The 26308-nt window shown below is 36.2% G+C and overlaps 1 protein-coding gene across 1 annotated transcript in view; it reads left to right on the top strand.

The window, feature by feature from the left end:
- Positions 1 to 23595, top strand: part of LOC127655182 (histone acetyltransferase type B catalytic subunit-like) — a 54931-nt gene extending 31336 nt beyond the window's left edge. Inside the window, exons 8-11 of the mRNA XM_052142829.1 lie at positions 4024 to 4130; positions 8211 to 8362; positions 14521 to 14637; positions 23109 to 23595. Coding sequence (XP_051998789.1) covers positions 4024 to 4130; positions 8211 to 8362; positions 14521 to 14637; positions 23109 to 23276 — 544 coding nt within the window. The 3' untranslated portion in view covers positions 23277 to 23595. The remainder of the gene's footprint in view (positions 1 to 4023; positions 4131 to 8210; positions 8363 to 14520; positions 14638 to 23108) is intronic.
- Positions 23596 to 26308: the final 2713 nt, after the last annotated feature.

Below are 26308 nucleotides of genomic sequence, written 5' to 3'. Positions count from 1 at the left end.
CCGTGTAGTTCTGGGCTGATTTTTCACCTTTCTTAGGATCATTGAGACCCCACAAGGTGAGATCTTGCACGGAGCCCCAGTCCGAGGGAGATTGACAGTCATGTTTAGCTTCTTCCATTTTCTAATGATTGCTCCAACAGTGGACCTTTTTTCACCAAGCTGCTTGGCAATTTCCCTGTAGCCCTTTCCAGCCTTGTGGAGGTGTACAATTTTGTCTCTAGTGTCTTTGGACAGCTCTTTGGTCTTGGCCATGTTAGTAGTTGGATTCTTACTGATTGTATGGGGTGGACAGGTGTCTGTATGCAGCTAACGACCTCAAACAGGTGCATCTAATTTAGGATAATAAATGGAGTGGAGGTGGACATTTTAAAGGCAGACTAACAGGTCTTTGAGGGTCAGAATTCTAGCTGATAGACAGGTGTTCAAATACTTATTTGCAGCTGTATCATACAAATAAATAGTTAAAGAATCATACATTGTGATTTCTGGATTTTTTTTTTAGATTATGTTTCTCACAGTGGACATGCACCTACGATGACAATTTCAGACCCCTCCATGATTTCTAAGTGGGAGAACTTGCAAAATAGCAGGGTATTCAAATACTTATTTTCCTCACTGTATATTTAACTTGACACAGTGACCTAAACATTTTATGTTTATGACACAACGCACCCGAGACGCTACACAAGCATATCTGATGCAGTTGTAAATTGACTGGTCCTTAAACAAGCCCTCATAATAAATCTCCAGCTGATTGACAAATTAACTTGTGAAATGGATTGCTGTGAACTAGGGCTACACGATTTGGGGAAAATGTAATATTGCGATCATTGAGGTTAATATTGCGATATGCGATTTGTGATATAATAAACAATTCGTATCATGTGTCAACTTGCTTGGTTATCAAGGAACATGCACAAATAGATTACTGATAATGCTGAAATGTGTATTTTTCAACTCAAACATACAAACTAGCAACAACTATAAAAGCACATTGTTTTCAAATTAAAATATTTGTACAAAATTCAATAATCTCTTTGCATTACGGCAAACTTGTTATTTTCTCAATATTACACCTAAATAAAATAGAACAATAAATAAGAACATGTACATTTTCACAAAAATAAGATTGTCCAAACAAACAGGGACATTTAAGCAGGATGTAACATGTACTTTGAGTGAACCACACTTTTGTATCCAGTTTCCTTTTTAAAAGATTTTCTACAATCAAACCTCTAAAACTGTTGTTGTTGTTGTTGTGTGTGTGTATATATATATATATTACACACACACATTTCATTGTTGTTGTAATTGTAATGTTATTTTTCACATAAGATTGATCTTATGATGATCTGATCAATGATGCTACACGTTGCAAGCTGCAGACAGCGGGAATGAGAGACGAGCATCTCTGTGTTAGTGTGCATTAGCTTCTTCCTGTCTCGACTCCCGCTCAGATTGGGTCTCTTCCGTGACTGGTTGAAGCGGCTCTGACCGCACAGAGAATGACAGTTTTGGAGTTTTTGTTTATTTACATGGCACGTTCCCGTATTATATTAACTTTAATTATTGATTAAATAAAGACATATCGCAAAGCTGTGATATGTGTTTCTATCAGACACTCGAGCTGCAGACAGCGGAGGTGAGAGACGAGCGTCACGTGTTAGTGTGCGCATCAGCCGGCGGAACTTAAAATCTCTCCTGTTCTCGACTCCCGCTCAGATTGGGTGTCTTCCGCGACTGGTTGAAACAGATCTGACCGCACAGAGAATGACAGTTTTAAAGTTTATGCTTATTTACATGTCACGCACCCGTATTCTATTAACTTTAATTATTGATTATATAAAGAAATATCGGCAAGCCGTGATCTGTGTTTCTGTGTTATTTTTTCTGGCCACCAGTTCAGTGTCGGTCTGTTCGGCATCTAACGGTATCTTCACCTGATTTCCACGCTGAACACCGGAAACTCACATGACATGACCACACGTGCCAAGATGACTGGTCATCTTTATTAGCGATGTAAAAAATGGGCAAACAGCTCTCAGAGAGAATGGGCTGTTACGTCCACACATCACATGCACTTTTTGTTTAATAAAATCGCAGCATTTGCCGTCACATAATCGCACAGGCTGACATCGCGATTGTGATATGATTAATCGTACAGCACTACTGTGAACTGTATGCCAATGATTGGCTTATGTTCAATAATATGGTAGTAAACAATACATTGTATTCTAAAGCCGCTTTTTGTAACGCATTGTAATTATCTGAATATTTTTTTATTTTATATATATATATATAAGTAATTGTTAAATATTTAAAGATAACTATGTATAATTATATATTGATATAAATATGTATAATCAATATATATTGAATTATTGTTATATGATGGGCTTTCTCAGCAATTATTTGTATATGCGATTAATTAATCGGGACACCATGTAATTAATCCGATTAGAAATATTAATCGATTGACAGCCCTAATTGTAATAATGTTTGTTAAGGTAAGGCAAATACAAATTATTTTAAATTGATATCTATGGTATAGAATAAATTGAATTATTGCTAAATTACTGCTAAAATTATTACGTCACGTACAGTAAATAATATGGCATATTCAATATTCAAACTTATTAACAGCTTTAAATAGACCAAGACCTTTGGTGACGAGACAGGGGACCATTCATCCTGTTAGATCTTCAATGGTGATCTTGTTCATGTAAGATCATCATCGTTAGATAATTTTTGGCCTCAGTGTTTGCACTTTGGAAATTAAAAATAGTAATTTGCGATCAGAGATTGTGCGATTCGTGAAAATGTTAAATCTACCAATACCAGCTGCATGGCAAATGGGTATTATTAGAGCAGATGCAATAACCATGACGGTGATTCCTGAAATATGCTATTCATGCCATTATAATTTATGTTGACTACACCTCCAAAACACACTTAGAACAGTTAAGCTGAATTATTTTATTGCTATTTTGTTAGCAATAATATTCACATTGGCCTACTTTGTTAACATGACAAAACAAATCTGTTATTACATTTTTTATAAATTGTACACAGAAATTGAGCAACGCGACAAACTCTCCCATTACAATGACTACTGTCGCTCACTACAGGTTTACACTGTTTGAGATCTGCATTTCGACGCAAGCTCAGTGACGCTCTGCTCAATGTTCTGCACTCTCTTGAACAACAGAGCTGTCTAATCAGCATAATAAATCAATTATTTACACCGCGCCTGTGCCTTGATTAGAACGGGATCATTTCAGTTTCGTCGTGTTGCTCATTTGCAGTGTATTTAACATCTATGTTCATGTGGTGCAATATGCAATGAATCCCAAATAATTACAAAGTGTTTTCGCTCTTGTTCTACAGCTTCTTTTCAAGTGTCAGGTGATGTTTCTTCAGTATTAATTTTCATGTGCTGCGCGAACAGAGCTAAAACATCAAGCAAGCATCTGGGCATTCAGATGGTTTAAAACTTGCGCATTAGGATCAGTTGTCATATCAGATAGGACAGAGGACTAATCTAAGCGGCTCTGATAGGCCATTGCCGCTTCATTGCTCAACGGACATGTTAGTGATTAGTTAGAATACTCAACTGCTGCAAAAACACGTTGTAAATAGAAACCATTGGCGCAACAGGAGCAGACTTAAATTGAACGCTGTAATCGTCCATTTTCACCATTACATAATCGTGGCAGCCGTAATCGTAATCCCGTTTAGTGTATCATCATCATGTCAAGTTTTTAATGTGATTTAAGAGACATTTTCTTTACTTTTGTATGATAATGGATTTTTGTCAAATGTTGGGTCCTGGGTCTAGTGTCAGTTTCAGTAGATACTGTAAAGTCTGTAGTGTGCATCTGATGAGTGCTGGAGGTGTAACACTGCTCCATGTTTGCAGAACTGTTGCTCAAAGACTTCAGAGCTCTAACCTTAAATTGTCTTTGTGGTAAAGCCTTGTGCTTTTGTGCGCTGGGTTACTGAAGCTTTTGTGTTTGTGTGCAGTCAGATGCTGATCTTACCGCCATTCCAGGGAGAAGGCCATGGGGCTCAGCTCTTAGAAACAGTCCACCGATACTACTGCAGTTCACCTAGAGTACAGGACATCACAGGTATTAGTGGACACAGTTCTAGTCATTTTTTTTTCCTTCTGATTTTTTTAAAGTTAGTTGTGTTTGCTAAAGCAAGCATCTCTGTTACTTTGGCTTATAAGCTATAGGGTTGCTCTGAGATTAGTGTTGGGGAGGTGAATGGATGTTATGTGAATTGCAGGCAGTTTGCTGTTGAAATGTGCTGGCCACATGCTGCCACTCACTCACCCCCTCACAAAGACACAATTATTCACAGAGAGAGAGACAGAGAACAACACCTCACTCTACCAGAGGAGATCTCTATCCGCCACGTACAACTTTCCCATGTCTATCTGTCTCTCTGTGTACATGCATATATCTGTCTTTTCCCCTCTCTTTATTTCATCTCTTTGAAAGTAGTCTGTGTTTCCTCTGATATCTAACAACACACCTTACCAAAGTGAACATGCATTTACCTGAATTTCCATCACTAATTTATTCAATATTTAATTCAAAATTAAAGTAATAATTTGCCCAGAAATGAAAATCCTCTCTCCATTTACCCTCCAGGGCTCCAGACTAACATTTGAGAGCAGTGGCACTGATGCCGTAAAGTTCTACAGATGGTTGCACCAACACCTGATTTGGTTGTTTCTGTCCTTAATTTAAAAATAAAAAAGGACCGAAACAAATAATACCTAGTGATAAATTGTATTGCAGAAATAAGTGCAATTACCATTATTGCACGTTTTGCCGCTATGAAATGCACATTCAACAGTAAAACATAGGTTTTGATTAGGGAAGCACATGAAAACTTGCTGATACTAAGAACAGTGACACCTGTAAAAACATCTGTGAAAATTGATATACACCAAATTTATATAGGGCTAAATTGATGTATTCTGACTGGGATTAAGTTGGGAATTTAACTGATTAAGTAAAGTTATCTGTTGAAATACAGATAACTCTGACCCCAGCTTAATTGGGATATGCGAAAACAACTGCATTTCATTGGCTCTCTACCTGTACCTGCACAATGACAATAAAGTTTAATCTTAATCTAAGGTTATCTCTTAGAATCTCTGAAGGCAAACCAAGTCAGTTACATAACCTTTTTTTTATACTGTCAAAGGAACATTAGATTTTAGATACAAGAAAAACTGATAGGTTGATCCATAATAATTCGGAAGATTTACATTAGTTTTTTCAAATTATCTATTGTTTTAACAGTGGCATTTGTAATTAGGCCAGTGTAACCATGTGGTAAACTTCGTTAGTAACCATATTTGTTAAGAAAATAATTACATTTTGAAATAATAAATACAAAATATAAACATTTTGAATTTGCCGTAATTGTAACAAAAGCAGTCCATCACTCCCATAATTGTAATATTTAATAGAACTATATAAATTATATAATAATATTCAGTATGAATATGTACCACATTTCTGCTAACAATAGCATAGAACATTACAGTTAGTGCTGCTAAATCAATGGTAAATTGATGTAAGGGTGATGATGTGTAGATTGAAAAGCCTTCTAATGTACAGTTTATCTGTGTATGGCACAGTGTTTTCTCCTTGTCAATGATGTTTAGAGTGGCATGCTGTAAAATAATGTTTTAAACTAGTTCAATCACCAGAACATTTACTGTTTTCATAGGGGTTTTGCGACTGAGATTCTTTACCGAATTCAAATGGTTCTGCTTTTCGTTCCGTGCTTCTCACTGGTTTTCGCATGTTTCGAGACCGAACCATGTGTAAACGCACGCACCTGCTCTTTAGGTCTGTGCTCACGCTACTCGGTCTTTCATGCCGTGCTTATAATTGATCCGGGTTAGGTTTGATCTGATACCAAATTTTGGCTTTGGTACCAGCCCTGGAAACAGAAAATTACTTAATTAAAAGAACTACATAATGTCTTACAGATTCAAGTTATGTATTTTCCATAAAACCTTTTCTGGATTCCATGCTAAAGGTTTTAATAAAATGTTACGATCAAATGGTGTTTAATCAAATTGATACATACACCTTTAATCAAATAAAAATTAAATAATTTCTTTACTATAATTTACTTTATTTTTATTACATTTCTTTTTTCTTTTTTTTTTTTCAAAACATTTATTTTTGGTCAAAATGCTGCAGAACAGAGCTTCACAGTATTAATGAAAATCAAAACATGCTAATAATACACTTGCGTTTGTGATATTGCTTAATGATGATAATAATAATTCAACCATTTAATATTAGATCATTGTTATTATAATTATTATTGCTAATTTTTGAATATTTTTATACAGTAGTTATATTTTTCTGTCTTCAATTTCACGCATCCGGTTGAACAGAGCGTTCATTTAAGCGGGACTTTTATTTTGACCTGTTTTTGACGGTTTAGTTATATCTAGCTTCCCATTAATGCTGGGATAATCCCATCACGACTCTCAAGCTGAAATCTCAGAGCTGCACCAGAGGAGTTAATTTAAGTGTTAACAGCCATTTATACACTAAACACACGGCATGAAAATCAAGCACCAAAAGGGTGTGTTGAGTTTGTTTGAGTGTGTGAGTATGCGTGCGACTTTCAGTGAAGCAGATGACAGAGCAGAGTGGCACCTCTTCATTCTGTAGCATGAAGCGTATGTGACTGTATAATATTTAATTAAACATCCTTCAGTTGTTTAATGATCACACTTGGCCATATCCAGAGGTTTTTTATTTTATTTTCAAATTGTCATTGATTTCATCTAAAAACTGTCACATCTTATATAATTTTGCTAATGACAGCATACTATAATATGGTACTACGAAATTAGCAACAAGATGATATTGTACTGTTTAAATTTGGTATCGTGCTACCTCGTTAGTACGGTAAACAGGGCAATCCTAATCCGGGTTAGTGGATAACAGTGTTTCTTTCCAGTTTTAGGCCTTTTTGTTGTTTGATGTTTCTTATACGCAACAGAAAACGGATGCACATAATCAAAGGTTTGGCCAAAATTGTAGTCACACCAGTGCAACCTCTTAAAAATGTATCCGCAGTCTAGAGCACTTATATCATTTCAGACTTTTTAGAAGTTTTGAAGAATGTTCACACTACTACAGTCAAAGCAAAAAGCACCATAAAGGCCCTTTTACACCGGATTGGATGTGAAAAACTAGATAGATTGCTGACAAATGGCCCTGTCACACCAAAAGTGATGCAAGAACTCGCTATTAGCACATTCAAGCCTTTATAATATGTGGCGCTGATCAACAGTGAGTTTTACTCCGGTACAGTAAGTACCGCAAAGCAACTTTTAGCTGCTCCACAATTTACTTATCACAGATGCAAAGAACTACTTAAAAAGCTTACAAAACAACCAAGGAGTCACAGTACGAGAGACAAGCTAGCATGTTTTCTAGCAAGCTGATCGAAAAAAGAAAATCAAGCAATATTTTCATGTTAAGAGAACCCATATGAGAAATATTTGTTTTTGTTTTTGAGACATTTGGTGGAAATTAAATATACATCCTTACTTACGGTTCGGGATTAGTTTCTTGTGTTACTAAAATGTTTAATGTCGGTGGGCGAAACAGCTTTCTGTGCTTTAGCAACACCAATTGCATTGGCTCCTGACTTATGATGAAATTCCCTTACAAATAAAATGTGTGCTTTGGATCACAAGGCGAGGAAATTAAATCGACACACTCACCGTGAAATAAAAATCTTATGTCAGCGGGTAAATGTTTACTTCCATTGTAAAAAGCTCCATAGGTATCCATTGATTCTATTCAAAAACATTGTGTTTGGTGTGAAAGGGACTTAAAGTTACTATAAAAGTAGTCCAAATGATTAATGTGCTATATTCCAACATATACACATTTTTGTTCTTGCCTTCAAATCTAATCTGTTTCTATGCACAATCAAATTTTACTCAACAATATCAAGATGCATGAAAACCAATGGCATCTGGCATCATTGATATGCCAAGTTTGAATATAACAGAATTTTCATTTGTGGGTGAACTGTTCCTTTATTGAAGGTTGGTTTGTGCTTGTCTGATCTCTGTTATCAGCATCTTTGAAATGCTCAAACACATCTTTCAGCACTATCGCCATTTGACTGTTTGTAACTTTACACAGCGGAAAATCCATCTGAGAACTACGTGAAGCTGAGGGATTTTGTGCTGGTGAAGCTGTGTTTGGCTTTGCCCTCGTTCTCTTGTGAGAAACTCTCTAGTGGCTTCAATGAAGAGATGGTGTCTGAGGCCAGAGACAAACTCAAGATCAACAAGGTAACATCTGACACTTTATTGCTTCATTAATCATTATTTTTGGGCTTTTTATTGCACTTTTTATTCATAAACCTAGTTTATTGAAATTATAAGGAGAAGATGTGGGAATGTTATTTTTTTAATGTTACAAGCTAGATTAAAATGCACCTTCAGTGTGAGCAGTGCGTCTCAATGTGTCATGTGAGAAATATTTAGAGATCATAGAGATTTTTAACCAACACTTTAATGATCTAAAGGTAAGACGTTGATGAATACACATCCTTGTATTTTTAACACACCTCTAAATAACAATATGTATTTACTGCTTAGATTATTAACCCCCATTCAGTAAATAATAATAATATTTTACTTCATTATCATATTCCATGTTCATACTTTATAACAGCCATTAAACAATAGTTTTTACTGCATTTAAAGTAAATGCAAAGACATAATTTTAGCAGTATGGCAATATATGCATATCCTTTCCAAAGAGTAGCAATGCGCTGGGAAGGAAGACAGGGTCCCATTCTTCTCATTAGACCTTCCATGTGTTTTGTCCATCTAAGATCATTGTTAGATCATATTTGACCTTATATCTGTCACAGTGATTGCACTTTGAAAATTATAAACAGCCATTTGCGATCTGAGTTGGTGTGATTTCTTTGTGAAAATTGCAGCTCTTTTCTGCCCCTTGCTCCCATACATTTCTGACCCTGCTACAATGGCTGTTTGGTTGAAAATAAGGTAAATTTTTGTGACAAAAATCACTCTTAATTTTAGAGCAATTACATAAATAGTGAGGTATCTAGAAATGTCTTAAAGCATTTTAGATGGTAAAACAAAACCAGTGAATTGCATTATCAACTCTCTCAGAGTCTGAGCATTTATATACAGACCTAATGGCTTTAATCCTGATGGCTTTTTCTGAAATTGGATTGCCACTAAAGGCAAAGAGTGCGCATTCGTTTGCACTGAGGGCTGCTGGTCATTAGCAGGTAGTGAGTGGGAGTGGGCCTAACAGTGACCCCTGTGGTACTCCTCTCCCTCTTGCCACTCCGCTCTCTCTAACTGCTCCAATTATAACCCAGCGTCCGCTTTCATGGCCCACAATCCCCTCTGCTCGTGTTGTTTGTGAGTGATTATCTCAGGGTGGTGCCTTTGGCATGGCCAGGCAAAATGCTTGGCTCTTTATACTACCCTAGTGGGAACTACGTGAGGTTTGGGCGACCCCTCAGAGTCATGGCTACAGACTTTTGGCCCTCCACGCAGCACAGGAATCCCAGGGCAAGGTGCTTTTAACCCAAAGAAAATGGGCAGGGTTAAACATTCAGCCTGTAATTGCTTCAGCTAGGACATTTATAGTTGTGCTGCAGTGTTTCCTGGACCGCTTCTTAATCTGCAGTGCCAAATTGTAAGTTGAGGTATAGCTTGCGAATTGTATGCGATGAGAGAGAAAGACTAGGTGCCTCAAAATAATACATTGACAATGAATAGTCAACACAACTTTCAGTTATGTTGTTCTCACTGACTGCACTGAAAAACGAACATGTAGCGCAACATGCTGTCCAAATTGCAAACAAATTACTCAGTTGGTTTAGTTCAGTATTTTAGATTTAAGCCTCATTTAACATTTCAATTAATCAGTTCTTAACTGTTCTCAAACTGTTTGTCAATGAATCAGTACAATGATTTGTTTGCTTCAACACCCAAAAATTGCATATTACATGCTTTGGGACAAATATGAGTCGGTAAAAATAGCTTTTTTTTATTACTATTTTAATTAACTTGCATTACTGTGTTGGTGCGTACAAATTATTAAATATTCTTCCTCATGTTAATTTAGTGATAAACTGTGGAAGACATGAATTTATTTATTTTTATTTAACTTATTGCGCTGCCAACATTTTAGTTTAGTTGTAGCTTGTGAATTGCATGCAAACTAGGCTCTGAAAAAATATATATATTTACAATAAATTGTTGTAAAGGGGCTTCACAGCAGGAGGACACAGGAGAGCGGTTTCTTTACAAGTAACGCCCGTTTCACACATACTCCGTTTGCGGTGCGTATGCATTGCGTATGCGGTACAGGAGCAGCACGTGCTATAGTGCTTTCACATATGCTGCGTTTGCAGTGCACTACTGATCCGCAGTTTCTGTGTGCCACAAAATCAAAAATGTATTAGTAATTTTGATTTTAAATCCAAACGTTAACTTTGACATTAAGGCATTGAAACAGTATGAAAATTAATTTTAATCATTGTGATTCTTTGTTTTACATGTAGTTCGAGTTGTTGACAGAAGAAAAACTATCACGCTATATCTTTTGCTAAGAAGGAGAAGAACGAGATGCATTTGGGTTCACTCAGTCAAACGAGGCAGGAGACAGTTTGGTGCTTGTCTCAGAACTTCGACTTTACAGTGACCGGCACCTAAAGTACTTTCGGATGAGTGCCGAACAGATGGATAATGTTCTTTCTCTGGTTGGAGCAGACATCACAAGGCAAACCACAACGTATCGTGCGTCCATCGAATCATATATGATGCCATTTTGCAACTTTTGGGACTATAATCATACTTTATTGTTTTTCTTGACCCTGTAATTTAGTAACTGTAGAACACATTAACTGAAATTATGCGTATATGATGAAATTATTACAGTTTCTTGACAATATATGTCTATTTTAATGTGAACAATGCACTGTCACTTTAATTCACTGCGGTGCATCACAGCAAAAATAGACTCGGTCCGTAAACGATCGCTGCACTGCTGTATACGCACCGCAACTGGAACGGATCGACGGACTGCATCCGCGTGCAGTGTACAAGCTCTAACCTGTTAACATGGGAACGGAAAAAAATACACACCGCATACGCACTGCATACGCGCTGCAAACGGAGTATGTGTGAAACGGGCATAAGGTTTTAATTAATATACTGCAGCGCTTTACAGCTTCTCAATAACTAATCAGCTTCACAACAATAACTCATCAGCTTCACAATAATGTCACTAGTCCCTGACTCTCTCTCTGCTTCTTGTCGGTGGTGTGGTCCTTTTATACCGCTCTCCTCAAGCTCACTGCCATTAGAAACAGGTTTTAATCGTAATCTGGCTCAGGTGTATGCACCCTTACTGCTTGCTCTTTCTCTGAGCGGACGCTCGACCACGCCCCCACTGCCACAATAGTCAACACAACTAAGTTGTCCTCAATGACTGTACACAAAAACGAACATACATTGCAAACCTTTTTCCACTTTGCAAACAAATTGCTTGATTGGTGTGATTTTTAATTAATAATTTGAACCGAATGTCTCTTAATGAACAGAAATGAACTGAGAACTGTTAAAGTGTAGTGTGTACTTTTTGAAATGTTGAAAAGTAAAACTTAAAATCAGTTTAATTACTGGCTCTTTGTTCAGATGACAACGTGTAGTTAAAGATGCACATTCACAGTTTCAATTTTGTTGTAATAAATTATTAAAAAAAATCGAAATATGTTGGAGAAATACAACATGGTTATTGTTTAACAAGTTGGTAGGTCCAGGTCTAGGTCCATAACAGAAATAAAATGATTAAAACCTGCATCAAGCAGATCTGGGTCACATTCTTCGCTTTACCCTCCTGTTTCTTGCAGCCCGAAAGTTCTTGTGTGTGTCTGTAAAAAGCAGTCGGAATGGATTTTATGCACTGCATTGTCACAGTTATTCCATTCCACAATGCTTTAACCCCAGAAAAGGTATATATGCCAAATTCCATTTTTGGCTGTAGGCCTAATTTATTATAAGACGTCCTTGAATAGTGGTTTTATTTAATTATTGTTTGTCTGTCGGTCTTCACCGACTTAACTTCAAGGTTACTCTTCTTCCACCAGTTGATTTTGATTTAAAAATGAAATATATTGGTAACACTTTACAATAAGGTTTGATTTGTTTTCATTAGTTAACGCTGAGAGAATCTAGTCAGGCTTTCTAAGCAACCAAATTGGCCTGGTTGCAAGGGAGGGTAGAGTCACATGGGGTAAACTCCTCGTGGTCGCTATAATGTGGTTATCTCTGTCGGTGTGGCACGTGGCGAGTTATGCGTGGATGCCACGGAGAATAGCGTGAAGCCTCCACTCAAGCTATGTCTCTGCGGTAACGTGCTCTACAAGCCACATGATAAGATGCACGAATTGACGGTCTCAGATGTGGAGACAACTGAGATTCATCCTCCGCCACCCGGATTGAGGCGAGTCACTACGCCACCATGAGGATTAGTGCATTGGGAATTGGGAAGGAAAAAAAAACTTCAATTAACAATATTTGTTAACATAAAATAACAATGAACAATAATTGTTAAGCATGTATTAATCTTAGTTAATGTTAACTCCAACATATAGTAATACAGTTTTAAAATGAAAAGTTGTAATGCACTAGTTAATGCACTATGAACTAACAATGAACAATTCTATTTTTATTAACATTTAACAAAGATTAATAAATTATGTAATAAATATATTGTTCGTCATTAGTTCATAATACCTAACTAATGTTAACTTATGTTAACCAATAGAACCTTATTGTAAAGTGTTACCGATTAATTTATTGAAACATGAAAACTTAAACCAAAGATTTGTCATTTCAAATTTTTCTCATATCTAAATTCAAATCACTTCAAACTTCCTTCACCGGCCCAATTTGCCATTATGCAAGTATCCATCTATGACAGCAGGTGGGGAATTACCAATACAAATTAAGATCATAAATGCAATTATTAATGTAAACATGATAATAATAATAATTAAACCATTACCTTTAGAAAGTTCAGTACAATCCACATAATTTTTACTTTCATAAAACGGTGACAACAGGTTGTTTACTTCACTTAGTGTGTGCTTAAACAAATAGAAAGCATCATTTTTCCTATAAGGTGTAAGCCTTTTAAATTACCTTGTGTTCCCCAATTAATGCTGCCTGATAATTTCCACTGTTCTTATTGAAATTGTGTTTGTATTGCATTTCGTTAATACAGTTAATGCTGCCTAAAGAAAATGAAATCAAACAAAATTTTAGGATCAAGTTGAACGTGCTGTTGTATTATTTAAATTCCTTTCATCTTTGTTTTTTAAACTTCATTCACTAACCAAATCATAAGGTTGTTATAATTGGGCCTATGCACAACAAAAACTTTAGTTTAATTCCATGCCTACAAATTACAAACTTTTCTTAATGGAGTGGGTGATGGATACAAGTTGATGTCACAAAGCAATGTGCTTTGAATAAAAGATTTTCATAAAGACATATGATTCGTCACTTATTATTTTCGCTTGAATTGTTTTTCCCTACAGGCTGTATTTCCTTAATAATGACTTTTCTAATTTATGTGCTATTTTTATCAAGTTGGTAAGCCATAGCGTATTTGTTACAAGTATAGAGAGCATGTTATAACAGCTATGGTAAATGTTCCATGTTGTTCAGAGAACATGTCTACTGTGAAATGGTAGAGGTGTGTTTTAAGTGTGTGACAAAAGCATTATAAAGAAAATACAAGATACATAAAAAAATCTATGTTCAACCAATTAATTGCAAGTCAGTGCAATAATGGGCACAAGCCCATCTTGGTGTGGTTGATACACCTAGTTTGCTACAAACAAAATGTATTACATTCAAAGTAATGTATTACAAATAATGCCTAGCAGGTAAGTGGGCAGCACTGTGAATAAATGTTTAAAATATGCTATTATCATCACACTATTGTCAAAGCGTAACAGTAATACTTAAACATTACACTTGTTAGCACAGATTTACAAAACTTGTCTGTGCAAATTTACATCCAATATTTCAACACTTGTTATGACCAGCAGGGCAATTAAGACAATTTTTACAGATAAAATAACAAACATTTTACAGATAAACTGATTGATTAATTAATTGAACTTAAGTACAAGCTTCAAATTTCTGCCTATTTAAACTGTCGTGCATTTTTGCCTGCTAGGCGTTCATTGAAAGTATCCTAATGTAAACACATTTTCTATTTGTTTAAACACACTTAGGGACGACACAAAACAATTGTCTGTTTTAAGAAATAGTATGCCTTGGACAGTGTCTGTAGACATTAGGTTGAAAACATCCCATAATATTAATAAAAGGAAAAAACTTTTATAACATAGGATCTCTTTTGTCCTTTGTCTCTTTTTCAGAAACATGCACGACGTGTCTATGAAATTCTGCGTCTCAGAAACACAGACATGAGCAATGAAGAGAAAGCAAGAGAATTTCGTTTGGAGGTGAAGAAAAGACTCTATGGACCATACAGAGTAAGTTTGTGTGTGTGTGTGTGTGTGTGTGTGTGTGAGGTGTTGCACAGACTTGTCGATTAATCGACTACAACTAACTAGTCAACACCGTCTGCCTTAAAATGACTAGTCGCTCACCACATGGTTTATAAAACGCGTCTTTAAGAAATACAGCGGGTGTAAAGCCTGGTGGCTCTTCACCGTAAATGCGCATTGACTCAAATATAGTCTGTGATAGTGTGGTCAAAAATACCGGTACTCCGGTACAAAGTCTGTACTGAAACAAAAAATTTTTTACGATACCAGAATATGATATCCGAGTACCGGGTCTACCCGGTACCCATGCAGAGTCGGGAACTTTTGAACGCTCACAACAAGCAAAAGATGGCGACAAGCAAAGCTGCTGCGGATTCTCAACTGAATGTTGTCGAAAAGAAAAGTGGAAAAAGCCAGGTTTGGAAATTCTTTGTATTTGAGGCTGATGAAAAGGGAAACATCATAGATCAGCAAAAACCTATTTGTAAACGGTGCTTTCGCAATTTTCTGACGAAATGAGGAAACACATCAAACTTAATAAAGCATCTAAAAGACAAGACACCCTGATTAATTCAAGCAACCAAAGCAGGTTAGTTTAAAAGCATATTATCATTTGCATTAGGGCTGAAACGATTAGTCGACATTATCGACAATGTCGAAAATAAAAAAATTACGAGAAAAATTTTCATTGTCGAATAGTTTTTTGATCTCATTTAACGTAACATGAAATCATATGAAACTAATGACACGCGAGAGCAGCGCCACAGTTTGCGCCTGACTGAGGAGAGGAATAATTACACAGATCACTGTCCAGATGCACTCTAAACTTTCACAGATTCATTTTATGTAGATCCCAAAGTATTAGGGAATTCTAAAAAAAAATTTAAAAAGTAAATTCAGAAGTAGTCTCGTTGTGGAATAAGCTGAGCCGGAGCTCTTTAAAGGAAACATCCCGGTGTTTCATCTTAAATGCAGTTATATTTAATGTGTTATAGCTTTATTAAAGTTCAAATAATACAGAAGCAGGTCATGTTAATAATTTTAAACTTAAGAAACTGGCATTTCTCTGTGTGGTAAGCGCCTCTTCAATGAGTTGTGCGAATGTCCCGATCTAAGGGGGAGAGATTGAAACAGCACCCGGCTGAGAGAGACTCTGCCTCGTGGACGCTCATCCCTCGACCGATGACACTTAATGCAGCTAGATTAGAACGCGATGGCTTGTGACTTATTTAATCATAATATATGTCATTGTGCATTTCTTATCGTAAAGAAAAATGGCAATATGCTGCTTTATTAATACAAGAGCACTTTGCGCATGAGTTTGAAAAATTGTTTTTTATACATTATATTGTATGCTTGTTTTAGGTTTTTTTTTGTACTTGGTAAAAACTTAAAGTAAAAGTTGCAAAAGTTTAAGCAAATACTATATAAGTGTTCAAAAATACTTTAAGCATACATTGTGCAGTTTTGTTATTATTCAAAAATAATATTTTTAAATTAAAGTGTTGCTCAATGGCATATTTCTGTTCTTAGTTATGCTGATAACGTTTTTTTTTTACTTTGTTAATAAAAGAGTGTTGTTTAGTAACCTGTTTTTGCTTTGGTACTGAAAATGGTATCGAGTACAGTGAAATTTCAATGGTATTGGTACCGACTACTGAAATTTTGGTACCGTGACAACAGTCTGCGATGTTCAGAACTGGTGTTTGTTTACGGTGTCGCTCTGCTTAACAACACAACGCATCAACGTGTAAACAAAAATCGCATGCATTCTCCGTATTTGTATTGCACATGCACATAGCATTGTATTAACTCTGATAATGTTCAGAACATGCCATTGGCTACTGTGATAAAGATGTCACACATGCTACAGTAATCTCCAAATGTGCAAATTGGCTGAAATATTGCTGAAATACTAGATTTATGCTAGCCTGGATGCTTTTCGCTCCTTCGAGAACAAGATTAATTGACAGTTAGAAAAGCACTTCAAGCTGGAGTCCAAAGACCTGACTGAATAGACCCCGATTGTCAACATTTTGTGTTGGGACATCTGACTTGGATGCTGTATACTCTTTCAAGAGCGCATTTCGGAGACAGTTTAGAAAAGCACATCAAGTTAGAGTCCCCTGAATGAATGCATCCCAATGGTCTTCTGCACGCTAAATCCCGTGGCGCCTGAAACCATCCAAATAAGCAGCTGCAAGAGGATGGGCAACCACCTGCAGCTACAAGTAGTCCAGGCTAAGCTAAATCTGTTCAGACACTTATGTTAACTTTAAGCTACGTTTCAGCTTGTAGTATGCCTACCTGTTGTGGCACACTTTTAACAAAAAGGTGCTTACGTTGAGATTATTAGTTGATGTTTATTTCATCCAATCCGATCTATTTACATACAAAAAATGCTCAGAACATCACTCATTATTTTCCCCTCATACTATGCATGTTGCCAAGGCACCTAAAGGACCCCAGGCTTAGTCTAGCTGGCTATATAATGTCTGACGACATTTGGCGAATTATATCACGACTAGTCAAATTCGACTCAAATAATGGGCTTATGTAGTCCCTGTTGACTCCAAAGGTTTTGTTTTCATTTTAAAAATGCAAATAGTTTCTTGGGGTAGGGTGTGCGATGGGGTTAGTCTATAGTACTTATAATTAGTAATATAAAAACAATAGAAGTCCATGGTGTCCCTGTTTAGGTCCATCCCTACCTGTGTATGTTGATGAACTGCTTTGAAGCTTCAACATTTTTGCTGACTGCACACTGAGTACATTAGTCATTAGGAGTAACTGCTGCAACACCCATGCAATGATTAATCAGTCATAAATTACAGAGAAGGCAACCTGAACTCCGAGGATTTACAAGGATTTCAAGAAACAACAGAATGAGTGAAGTTGTGCCAAAACAAACCCCAATGTTTCCCCCGCTGCAACTGCCAAGACCGGCATGCTTGTGTAACAATCTCATAACTGCACCATTCCAAACTACAACATGTGAAATTAAGCATTTCTCCTCTACAAAGAGAGCTGGGTTCTTTAGCACATTTCTAGGCAGAGTTACATTAGTATGCCAAGCCTCAACAATAAGGATATGCTGGGGCCAGTCTGAGGGAGTTTGGGCCCTGTAGGGCCAGTGCTGCATTGTCACACAGTATTTTAAGTTTAGCATGATCTCATGAAAATAACAAAACTGATATTTTTGGGAAATTACATTGTGGTTCATAACACGTGTTATGAGGTGAAATGTCTACTGTATGGCACTAAGCGTGAGTTAAATGTTCTCCCAGGTTTTTAAGGTTAATCCCTACCCTAAGCCTAACCGTTAGTGTCAAAAAAGCAAATGTGAGATGAAAACATAATAACTGAAGGAATCACATAATTGTTTGCTGTTTCTATGACAGGCTCTTCAGGACTCGTACCCCGAAATGCAATGCTTTATCAACTTAAATGTGCTCAAAAGGGCTTGTAATTTTAGCTATTTAATGCAAATGTGTGAGGAACAGTGTGAAAATGCTTTTGAGTGATTTGTGTGGAAATTAATTATGAAAATGTTTATTTGTTTGTGTCTGTGAAACAGAAGACATTTTCATGAGAAATTTTCATTTGTGTTAGTATTATTATTTTAAATAGTTGAATGGTAAAATAAAATTATTTTTGTTGTCAGGCCAGTGAATTTCTAGTGATTCTTGCTCTCTTTTTATAAAAAGATCAAACCAAAAAATGTTCTCTGCGTTTGTTCTGATATTCTGCAGTCTTTGTCTGAGGTAATTTATTCATTGAGCGGTGTGAATAATTTTTGTCGTTTCCTGTGTAATCCTCTCACGCGGTGTTAAGAGTGAGAGGGACCTGAGGCCTCGCTCTAGGTTTGTTTGAGGGTATAATGGCTCACACCGGGCGGCCGCCGCAGTCTCCACACCCACACCACAAGCTCCATTCACAACAAGTGTCATTATTACAGATTTGCATGTGATTTAAGCGGAGCCATTTAGCAGGGAGAATACAGCACCCAGTCACCTGCACACAGACTCGCTCTCTAATCCTCTCTGCATGAAGACACTGTGGTGTTGTATCTAAAGATTGAGTCGAGTCGAGCATCAAAAGTAAAACCACTAAATTCTTTTGACCTCATGAATAGTAATGCATTTTTGTCCTGCAGGCTAGTGTAAAATGTTATGGTTAAAATTTGTAGATGTTTGACAGTATTTTAATGTCTTAAGAAGTTAACCTTAGCCACATACGAAATCTATCCACTTTTTTGTATTTTCTGCACTGACTGTGGGGGAAAATCAGCAGAATGACTCTAAATATAGCAAATAGTGTTTGCCAATGGCAAGATAATGCAGTTGTTTCTCAGTAGCTGGCCAAGTTAGCTAATATTTGGGTGAAATTAGAGGTGCAGTATGTAAGATACAGAAACCCTTGTTATTAATGACACCTGTGGCTGTTAAGTGAACCGCAGCCATCTACCTGTTGCTCGTGCACACTCTCCATAGGGACGCCAGCAAGCGAGCATTGGCCAAAACAACGACGTAAAGTACAAAGAGACTGAACGTGATTCACCGGCATCATGCTGACAGATGAGGTAGCATAATTCAAATTACACCGTTATGATGGTTTTACTCTGAACTTTGAGGCTAAACTAAAACTACTTATCAGCTAACAGCATACTGATACACACATACAGCTACATACAACTGAACTATACCAGACAGTTTACTGTTGCACTATTGTATGTTTTGTATCTCGTGTTGTACTACAATCAAGAAACCAATGTATTTGCTTACATTTATCCTGTATACCTGACTCTTAATATAAAGGGAAGATCGCTGAAATTATTTGAAAGTTACGAGGCAAGGTAGCTTGCAATTTGTCAGCATTAGCAGGCAAGATCAATTTAGCTAAAATGACACCGATCAATCCTTATGGCACTATATTTCACATGCTATGCAATTATGTAAGCTTACCTGTCCAAATAAGAAGAATGCCAATTCAGGGTCTGTTTTGATCCCCAAAACCGAGCAAAGGTCGGAGATTGAAAGAATCTGGTCAATGTATACTTTCATTGAATGAGTTTACATGCACACTATACACCGATAGCTACCAAAAATCAGCTTATTCAAAAAGTCGGACAACACAATATAACCATGTTTACATGAAATCTGATTATTCCCTGCACATTTGAAAAGCCAGTAAAAGGGGGGGGTAATGGGTAACAATTTACATGTGGTGTTATGACATTACCCTGATAAAGGAAATCCACTTAAGGTGTTTACATGACCACACACATTGTCAGATTTTTAAGCATAATCAGTGTAAGATTGCACATGTAGATGTGCTTATTGTATGGAAAAGAAAAGTGTGAACATCTGCCAAAAATCTCCTTGTGTTCAACAGAAGACAGTTTTGCAAAATTGGACAGGCATGAGGGTCTGTAAATGATGACATTTTGGGTGAACTATACCTTTAATAACTGAATCTGTGAAGGAGGATGTTCCAAATAGAACTTTCTAATTCTGCTGCGCTTTCAACGACATTCTGTGCAGGCCTAGTCATCCTTGAAAAAGTGCTCTTTAACTTTTCATCGTATTTCATGACTTTTATTTTCACTGTGTGTGTATTGGTTCTCCATAGAGGTTGTGATAATATAATTTGATATGTAGCTGATAATGCTTGTGTAACAGTTAAAGGATGGGCAAGGAGGACGTGGGAACCGGCTGAACAGTCAACATAAAGTTTGATATGTGTAGGTATAAATGAACTTAAAACAATATAAAACATAAATGAACACAGACACACATGCAACGGCCACGTGTGTCTCTCTCTCTCGAACTGGCGCATCCGGATCCACTTTATCACACTCTCCCGCTGATCATTTGATTGAGTGCCAGCTGTGCACTGCCACGCCCTCCTTCTTGTCACAGTTAGTAATATGAGATGTTACTGGTACTGAAGCTCCAGCGGTATTAATGTTCTGGATCAGAAGCGCTCTCTTCATGAAACTGTCCAGAACAGCAAACTGTGATGGCAGTAAAACTACATATACCCCAGACAAAAGAGCCAGAGCCAAAGACTGAGGGAAAAACATGAGACTGGAGAGGATCTGCAGACCATATGTATCTCTAATTCTCTCTCTCTCTCGCTCTCTCTATTAGTTTTCTGGAGGTTCCTTTACTCTGAATGTGTTGCAGGTTGCGCATATATACGAATGTGAGGGACCGTTTATATTTTATACTGGTGTGTATAAATGAGTACAGTTTATAGTGTATATGCTTTTTTCACTGTACTGCTAGAAATGTTGAATTCTTTCTGCTGTGTTGACTTGTTGTTGCTACATCCTTTGATGTTCACAAACATGCGCACTCCTCAAAAATCTGTTAGAACCTCGCTTATGTGTTTACATGACCACATAGACGCATTCTCCGGGAGAAACCCAGGTGTGTTAAACCTCTTTCTCTTAATCCCCTAAGAAAAACGGCTTACATGACGTTTCAGAATGCTGCTTTCTGCAAAACCCCTGGAATAAACCGTTTTCTGGAATAAACGCATGGAAACGTGGTCACTGATGACTGTACAGTGTAAACTATTTACTCTAAGTGAAATGGTAGGCATTTTTACAAATAGTTATCTACTTGAAAATTGAAATGATGTACACTAAATACACAAAAATATTTTGCTTAAAAAAAAAAAAAACACTAAATATTTCGCTTTAAAAAGAAGGCTCTTTGAATCACTTTAAAGCTGCGAGGAGCGCAAGTGAATCATTTATGTAAACTAGTTAATTTATAATACTGTCCGAATGAATCGATTCACTTAAATGATTTGGTTTTCCACATGTAGCATTTTGTGACGCTAGAACAAACTGGAATCATGTGTAACAGTCTTATGTAGTCCTCTTTGCACTCTGAACTTCTTCAGAACAGAATATTTGTGACACTATTTTAATTAAGTACTGTTGACTACAATATACTGTGAAAAATAATACGGCAATATATTAACTATCCACTAACAGTTTTCTTTTAAAATTAACATTATTTATTTATAGGAAAGAAAATGTAGAAAGAATTTAATAAAATAATCCTGTCACAGTATGTTGTGGATTTCCTCGCTTGAGCTGCGTGAGTTAAGACCTTTTCTAACAGGTTAATTACCTCACTCAAACACATCCTATATATGTGGCATTAGACATCAGACATATCCACAACATAAAGTAATATGATAACTTGCATCTCCACAGACAATGAAGCCAATAAACAGGTGAACTTGAACTAAGTTACGTGCTAGTCAGAATGTGTAAATTGCGTTGTGAATAAGCCATTTCTTTTAAATACACGCTAAGCATTATGTAATATCCTAAACTGTCTTAACGTGAGGAATTCACAATAGATTTAAGAAGTAGCTTATACTCCAGTATATTGATTATATTCTAATATTTCATAAGCTCAGGTTTTCAGGACAGTTTTTTCATGTTGTTAAATCTTACACATTAAACATATTCATCTTTAAAATATTTTCTACATGTTTAAATTTTTGGAAACGGTCTGTACAATTTTGTTATAATTTGGTCTGTTACAGTTGTATACATTTTTTGTAACTGCACATAATCGTAAACAAAAAATTTCACAACTACAATTATATGGCATTTTAGATTAGTATGAGTAAAACTGACTAAAATGAAAAAATATATGACATTCTGAAATATTGACTAAACCTTAAAGGACATTTTCATCAAAAGACAAAAATTATATTATGAAATAAATTTGCACTCTGCATCCAGTGCCTGTTTACAGAGATTTTTTTTTTTTAAAACAGGACAAACACACACAGCACAACAACCTGTAACTGAGAGCACGTCTGTGAATCAAGTTCAAGTACAATTAAAATATTATATATTAAATAAAGGTAACCCGTATTACATTAAATATATATTATTAAAATATTTATAGTTAGTTTTTCATGAATTTCAACCCCAAAATAATTCTTGAAAAACTGATGACGAATCCAAAACCCATAGGTTTGTCAGGTCTCATTGGTCTCGGGTCGGGTAGCAGACCTCTAGTATTGTTCACGTTTTGGCAAATGTAGCTGATCATTCTATGCATACAGAAAAGTTGCATAAAGTGCAGAGTTGTAAGTATTATATACTGTAGTAATAGTTAGAATAGTTTTTAGTATGCAATTCTGAACACAGCCTGTGTTATACTGTGTTTTAATGTACTGTATGTTTTGTGAATCTTGGTTCATTGGCAAAGCCTCTCAGCAACCTTACAGACTGTTCTACTCTCTTCCAGATTTTTTTTAATGCACAGTGAATTTTAACTGTGATGTAATCGGGTTTGCCCTGGGATTTTGTTTGATGTTAGTTTTTGGATGGTTTGGGTAAGCTGGTTTGCATCTGATTTGCTCCTGTTCTATACTGACAGCTGTGTATTTTCTCCCAATGCTTTTTCCCTGTGTAGAAAAACCAGCGACAGCTGACGAAAATGCAGAAATGTTTGAAGCCAGAGGAGTTGGCGTCCCACATCAGCCAGATCGACATGTCACTGCAACACGAGGAGCTGGAGAAAAGCTACCAGGATTTGCTGGTGGAATATCACAGAGTCCTGGAGCGATTGGCTCAGGCATAAACAAACAAACACGCATTAGGAAGAGTTCTGTGAAGTCCAAAAAACTGGCCGAGACATCGACACACACACTGTTTGGTTCTCTTGTTCCCAGCATTTATAAGGGTTTAAACATGATACAGCTGCATTTGTCATGTATGTGTTACAGACATGATGGGAAATTATATAATCAGAGATGAGTGCATCAGTCTACCGTGGAGCAGAACTCTGAAAATATTTGAGTTGATATTGTCATTGTTTCTTCCATCAAATGTTTTACCAAAAATGTAAAAATGTAGATTTTGAAGCACTTCCTTTGAAAAACAAATAAATGTTTTGTATATTGCTCAAATATGTGGTTTGGCATCTCTTTGATGATATATCCAAAATTGAAAAAAATCTAAATTTTTGAGGACTTTAAGGAATGTTGAAGCCGTATAGTGTTTGATTTCATGATTTCAATTCTTGAGAATTTGTGTTTTCATTGTTATTTTGATGCATTAATAAATCTAATGCAAACTAAATCCTGCAAACAGTCCTCAGTCAGGTAGCACTAGCTGGTCACATTTAACAACCTCTTAACTAGAGCTGGGTATCTGTACAGAATTCCCATTTGATTTGATTCTAATTGAAGCTTTCGATTCAATTTCAGTTTTGATAGGATTTTCTGCTTCAAAATATTCAGTTCAATAGCTGTTCATTCAACAGATGTACTAATCAACACAATCCAAACTGAAGTCAACTTTAAAGTAAAAGATTTTAAGGTTGGACAATATTGGGATCATTCAAGTGAAGATTACGATTAATCTGAAAATATATTTATTTACCCAGCCCTACTCTTAACTGGCCATAATGATTAACATCTAACATTCATCAACGTCACAAGTATAGACAAACACATTGTGCTTAAGCTAACAACACACAATCAATTATAATCTTTCATGTCTATTAAACACATCCCATTAAACAAAGTGAAACCTAGGATTTAATAACTGGTCGATCCTCCTTCGGCAGCAATAACATCAACCAAGAGTTTCCATTAGCTGTAGATTAGACCTGCACAACATTCAGAAGGTATTTTGGACAATTCTTCCTAACAAAACTGCTTCAGCTCAGCCATGTTCTTAGGATGTCTGGTGTGAACGGCTCTCTTGAGGTCATTCCACAGCATCTCTATTGGGTTAAAGTCTGGGCTCTGACTGGGACACCACAAAGAAGGATTTTGTTTTTGTTCTGTTGTGGATTTACTTTGATGTTTAGGGTCATTGTCCTGCTGCATCACCCAACTTCTACTGATCTTCAGCAGGTGCACAACCACCCTGACATTATCCTGTAGGATATCTTGATAAACTTGGAAATAATTTTATTCCTCGATGATGGCAAGAAGTGAAGGCCCTGAAGCAACAAAGCAGCCCCAAATCATGATGCTCCCTCCACCGTACTTCACCGTTGGGATGATGTTTTGATGTGGTGCCCTTTTTATGCCATATGTTGTGCTGCGTGTTCTTCCCAAACAATTCAACCTTAGCTTCATCAGTCCACAAAACATTTACCAGTAGCGTTGTGGAATGTCAAGGTGGTCTTTGGCAAACTTGAGGCACATAGCAGTATTTTTGTTGGAAAGCAGTGGCTTCCTTCATGGACACCATGCCTGTTTAATGTTTTCCATATAGTAGACTCATGCACAGAGATGTTAACCAGTTCCAATGATTCCTTCAATTCTTTAGCTGTCACTCTAGGGTTCTTTTTCACCTCATTGAGCATTCTGCAATTTGCCATTTCAGTCATCTTGACTAGATGGCCACTTCTAGGGAGAGTAGCCAAAGTACTAAATCATCTCCATTTATAAACAATTTTTCTAACTGGACTGGTGAATATTTAAGCGCTTTGAGATACATTTTTAACCCTTTCCAGCTTTATGCAAAGCATCAATTCTTGATTGTAGGTCTTCTGAGATCTTTGTTGTGAGACATGGTCCACGTCAACAGCTGCTTCTTGTTAATAGCAAACTCAAAATGTGTGAGTACCTTTTATGAGTCAAAATAGCTTTAACTCACACCTCCAATCTCGTTTCTTTAATTGGATGCCATTTTTGTGAACTACTGACTCTAATTAGCTTTTGTTGATGTAATTAGCCTACAAGTTCACAAACTTTCCAACCTACACTGAATGTTTGAATCATGTATTCAATATATACAAGAACAATACAATAATGTGTGTTATTAGTTAAAACAGATTGTGTTTGTTTATTATTGTAATTTAGATGAAGATAAAACCAGATTTTTAGAGAAATTTATACATAAATCCAGGTCATTATAAAGGTTCATATTATTTTTCTTGCCACTGTAATTTCTATAAAATTCAAAGAATCGTGAAGAAGAAAAAAATTATGAAATACAATTTCTCAGTTGGAAGGAAAATCAAGGTTCAAATATTTTTTAAATGTGACATTTTTGCTATTATTAATGAGTTTGACTGTATAAGGTGAGCTAGTATAACCAAAAAATACCTCAAATCTTGGCAAATAATCTACAAATGTGTTCTTAAAAAATAATGACACTGCAAAAAAAATATTAACATGTAGATCTTGGTTAAAGTAATATTAGCCTTTGAAACAAGTTACCTTAAATCACCTGAATTCACGCAGAACAGAATTAAACCTTAATAGCTTCAAAGTATGATGGAATTGAACATTTAATGAACTTCATGAATCCCATGAATTCAATATCAGCATTTATACTGTAAATCTGTAAATTACTAAAGTTGTCCATGCATAAAATTAACGTTTTAGATGCTGTCAATACTAGAAGAACCACACTTTATGTAAGAATACATATAAATACTCATGAGATCGATCTGCAGTGAAGAAACTATCTTTCAATCTCTTGCGCTTACTTTGGTGTGTCTCTCAAGCTCCCAAGAGCACTGTTAAAGACTATCTGAAGAGTGGATGAAACACTAGAAACAGTTTTAAATGATTTAATTGGGAATTGAAACAGAAGTTAAATTTGTGATCATTCACTCATTTCAAATCAAATCAATTTACAAGCAGAAAT

Source organism: Xyrauchen texanus, chromosome 14 (genome assembly GCF_025860055.1).
Source record: "Xyrauchen texanus isolate HMW12.3.18 chromosome 14, RBS_HiC_50CHRs, whole genome shotgun sequence".
Taxonomy (NCBI): Eukaryota; Metazoa; Chordata; class Actinopteri; order Cypriniformes; family Catostomidae; genus Xyrauchen; species Xyrauchen texanus.
Note: the sequence above shows the minus strand (reverse complement) of the source record. Positions and strands in the feature narration are given on the sequence as shown.